This window comes from Brassica oleracea, chromosome C3 (genome assembly GCF_000695525.1).
Source record: "Brassica oleracea var. oleracea cultivar TO1000 chromosome C3, BOL, whole genome shotgun sequence".
Classification (NCBI taxonomy): domain Eukaryota; kingdom Viridiplantae; phylum Streptophyta; class Magnoliopsida; order Brassicales; family Brassicaceae; genus Brassica; species Brassica oleracea.
In genome coordinates, this window is record NC_027750.1 from 11,252,034 (window position 1) to 11,256,296 (window position 4,263).

The 4,263-nt window shown below is 35.5% G+C and overlaps 1 protein-coding gene across 1 annotated transcript; it reads left to right on the forward strand.

Annotated features, from left to right (window-relative positions):
- Positions 1-2,983: 2,983 nt before the first annotated feature.
- Positions 2,984-3,691, forward strand: LOC106329874 (glycine-rich protein DOT1-like). Its single transcript, XM_013768484.1, has one exon. It carries the CDS (start codon positions 2,984-2,986, stop codon positions 3,689-3,691), a length of 708 nt encoding a protein of 235 aa, XP_013623938.1.
- The last annotated feature ends 572 nt before the right edge of the window (positions 3,692-4,263 follow it).

Consider the following 4,263-nt stretch of genomic DNA (forward strand, 5'->3'; position numbering starts at 1 on the left):
TGCAGGTTATTTTTCGGATCCACACAATGCTCGATCACAGACAGGCTGTGTTTTCACACATGGTGGAACGGCCATATCATGGTGATCCATGAAGCAGACGATCGCGGCCACATCTTCAAACCATTCGGAGATCTTGGGCTGATCATGAGGCCAGCCGCGAGTTGTTCAGAACATGGGGAGTAATACGTGTTGTACTCTTTTTCCTTCACCATGGTTTTGTCCCACTGGGTTTTCCTGGTAAGGTTTTAATGAGGCAACATCTAAAGTGTATTAAAATCCATGTATGGTTATGGCATCCAAGGAGGAGTGTTATAAATCATACTGTGAATGTCTATAACCGGCCCGTTTCATAACCGGCCCAATATTAGAGAGAGAGAGACTCGGCCGTGAGGAGAGAGAGAGAATCAACATCTTGCCTTTTTCCTTATTAGATTATGATTTGTAATCTTTCCATATTTGTATTTCCTTTCTTTAGTATTTTCATTATTCTATAACGATTTAATTCTCTATATATAAAGGACTCCTTATGTTTATGAATAATATAGAAACATGGATTTCATTCTCTAATTTCACAACACTACTTAGATATTTTACTATTTCAATTTTATTTTGTAATTTTAATATTATAAAAAAACATTTATTTTATAATCGTTAGTAACCACACCTCCAATTTTCATAAGTTTTTTGGTGGACTATATGTTTATAATGATATAAGTGTGTATTTATATATCTTTCATGACAATCATATAAGCCTAACCCTATTTGTCAAAAGTATAGGATAATAAGAACTGCACTCGCGTAACAAAATGAACTGGTTGGGTCCACTTTTATAAGTATGACACTAAACATTTTTTTATTGCTGCCACCGCTTTCATGTTCGAATGGGTATTTCATTTTTTTCGGTTTTTGGTTCAGTTCGGTTCGTTGATTTTAGTAAAACTGTTAATTTAACTCTAGTCATAATTTTGATTAAGTCAATTTGATTCACTTATTCAGTAGTTCGGCAATGTTAGCTTTCTGTTGATTGCATGTCTAGTAATTAGTAGATTATGAGTTTTTTTGGTCAAAAAAAAAAGATTATGAGGTTTATTATAAGATATGAATATGATTATTGTGATGAAACCTATATATTAATTTGACCTTTATATATATTTATACACTGTCTTAACAGATAGGAATAACACAAAAAATGAAGACGATAGGAATAACACGTGACTGGAAAGTATTTTCCCCAGTGTTGCTAATTTGCTGGATGTCACATTTCATTGGCATTGCCAGAGCTCTAAATAATGAGCATTTCACATGGAAATATGTTGATATTCTACAAATGACAATTCAAAGTTTATTGATGTTATAATTACTAAAAAAAATCTCATCAAATAACTATTACTTACATGACAATTTATATTACTCCTCTCTAGTTTTATTGTCAAAAAGTTTACGAAACTGTTATTAGTGGGTAAATATTCGAATAAATATGAATTTTCTATGATGTTGACGAGCGCAGCATAAAACATGGTTATTTATTCCATTTAACTATGAAGAGCTGATTAGCCTGTCGAAGACAAGGGTGTAGAGAACAATTTATCTGCCTTTTGTTAGTACGTATATCAAGACATGATCTTTGATGTCAATAAAATAAAAATCAAGACATGATCTTTACAAAAGATCAACAGAGAAATTAAAATTGTTTTGAAAAACAGAGAAATTAGAATAGCAACACAAAGTCACGTTAAAATTTTGACTCCATGACTAGAACAAACGCAGTTCAAATTAAATCAGCGACTTCAAACATAAGAAAGAGTAGAAATCCGGAAGCTAATATAAACACTCGGCATATATATCAGTAAATCTAATTAGGTTTGTCCAACGAGGTATCGTAATTAATATGTGTAATTATAACCGTAAATCACTAAAGCATAACCATAATTCATCCATAAATTACTTAACTCCAAACCTATGCCCAATTATATAAAACGAGGTATCGTGCTATTGCAAACAAGTTGGTCATACTCAAAGCATATCAATATGTGTAATTATGATTATGCAACATTCATGTAAATCGCACTGTAAAACAGTAGAGGAGCCACTAATAAACACAAGTTGTCAGGAATTGATTTTAAAATGTTAAAGTTAGTGTAGACATACGAGTGGGTCAGATATCCATAGAGAACAATATGTTTCATTAATATTTAGTAAAATTAATTATCTGATTATATATGTCATTTTGCAATATGGGAGACAACCAAACATACACACACAAATACCACTACTTAGTGATAAGTGAATCTGAAATTCGTATGCTCGATATTCACGCATATATATTAGTACGTGTGATAGTGTGATACTTTGATAAAACTCACAATTATTGTAAAAAAAACGTTGATAAAGTATATCGGTCATATCAACCTGCCATTTATAATCGGAAAGTGTTATTATTTGGTGGTCGATATAGCTTTACAAACTTCTTAAGACTTTAACTCACCGATAATCCACAGAATATGTTGGTGTAGCTTAGCATAGCATCTCCCGCACCATGCCCTCAAAATTCTAGATGGAGAGTATTTATGAAACTGTAACAAATAAAATACCATTTTATGGGAAATTATTTCAACCACCATAATTAATGAGATATAGTTATATATAACTTGTATAGTAAATTTTGTTGGGTCATTTTATACCTTTAGACTTTAGTACATATTGTGGTTCCGCCGTATTGTGAATTATCCACAAAAGATTGTATATAAAAAGAAATAGTTATAACACAAAGCAACAAAGAATAATCATAAAACATAGAATAATCATATACAGTATCTACATATGATGGAATTGATAGGTTAGGTTTGAGGCCCAACAAGTGAACTTTAAAACATTCTTTCGATGTGCAACAAACGCGCTCGAGTCTCATGACATGCCTATAAATACGGACACATTCTTAAGCAAACTCATCTCACAACAAAATATTAAGAAGCAAGAGTGAAATATGGCTACTCGCAACAATATTTTAGTTTTATGTTTCTTAATAGGTTTAGAGTTATGCTCTGCAAGAAGATCACTTCTCACCTACTCTGAATCCGAGGCTGAAGTCGCTTCCTATGGCGAGAAAAGTAGTTTGAGTGTTGGCGTTGGCGTTGGCGTTGGTGCTGATGTTGATGTTGGTATTGGTCTTGGTGGTGGTGGAGGCGGTGGACATGGTGGTGGTGCTGGAGGAGGTGGCGGTGGTGGTCCTGGAGGAGGATCTGGTTATGGAGGTGGAAGCGGTGAAGGTGGTGGAGCTGGATACGGAGGTGGAGAAGCTGGTGGGCACGGTGGAGGTGGAGGAAGTGGAGGAGGCGGTGGTGGAGGAGCTGGCGGTGCACATGGAGGTGGATACGGTGGTGGAGAAGGCGGTGGTGCTGGAGGAGGATATGGAGGTGGAGGGGCAGGTGGACATGGAGGTGGTGGAGGTGGTGGAAAAGGAGGCGGTGGAGGAGGAGGTTCTGGCGCCGGTGGAGCTCACGGTGGTGGTTACGGTGCCGGAGGTGGAGCTGGAGCTGGAGCTGGAGAGGGATACGGTGGTGGCAGTGGAGCTGGGGGACATGGTGGTGGAGGAGGAGGAGGTGGTGGTTCAGGAGGTGGGGGAGGTTATGCTGCAGCTGGATCTGGACATGGTGGCGGTGCTGGTAGCGGAGAAGGCGGTGGTGGATATTGACCGTGCATGATATCATATCTATGTGGAGCATAAGGGCCACTGAGTGAAGTGTCATATAATACTCGTATAAGAGATTTTATATATATATATATATATATATATATATATGGTAACAAATACACTAATTATCTGTAAAATAAGCCGGAAAAAGGGTTATTGTTGATGTTTTTAATTGTACCAATGTTATATACTACATCATTACTACTTCGTGTGTATCAAATTTTTATATATGGAGATGAAGATAATATCTTTTTTTTTTTTTTTTTTTTTTTTTGCTAACATTTGGTGATATCATATTTGTTACTATTTTCATTTTATAAATACATATTTGAAGATGTCACATAGACGCGCATGGCGATATTTTTCTATGAGTTAAGTGTTATCCTGTGAGGAAGGTAAATAAGGTGATCGACGGAAGAAACTGTTTGTCAATCATAGAGTCAAGATCGTAAATAAAAAGAAAACAATGGATTAGATAATCAATTAGCGAGTAACAAAGCATCATGTAAATTTAATTCTTTCGTTTTTTTTCTGATAAGTATGTGAATTTTATTAAAGATAATGATACAAGA

Bases quoted from the DNA above. Each gene is read 5' to 3' on its own strand.
- LOC106329874 (XM_013768484.1), top strand. From the start codon at position 2,984: ATGGCTACTCGCAACAATATTTTAGTTTTATGTTTCTTAATAGGTTTA.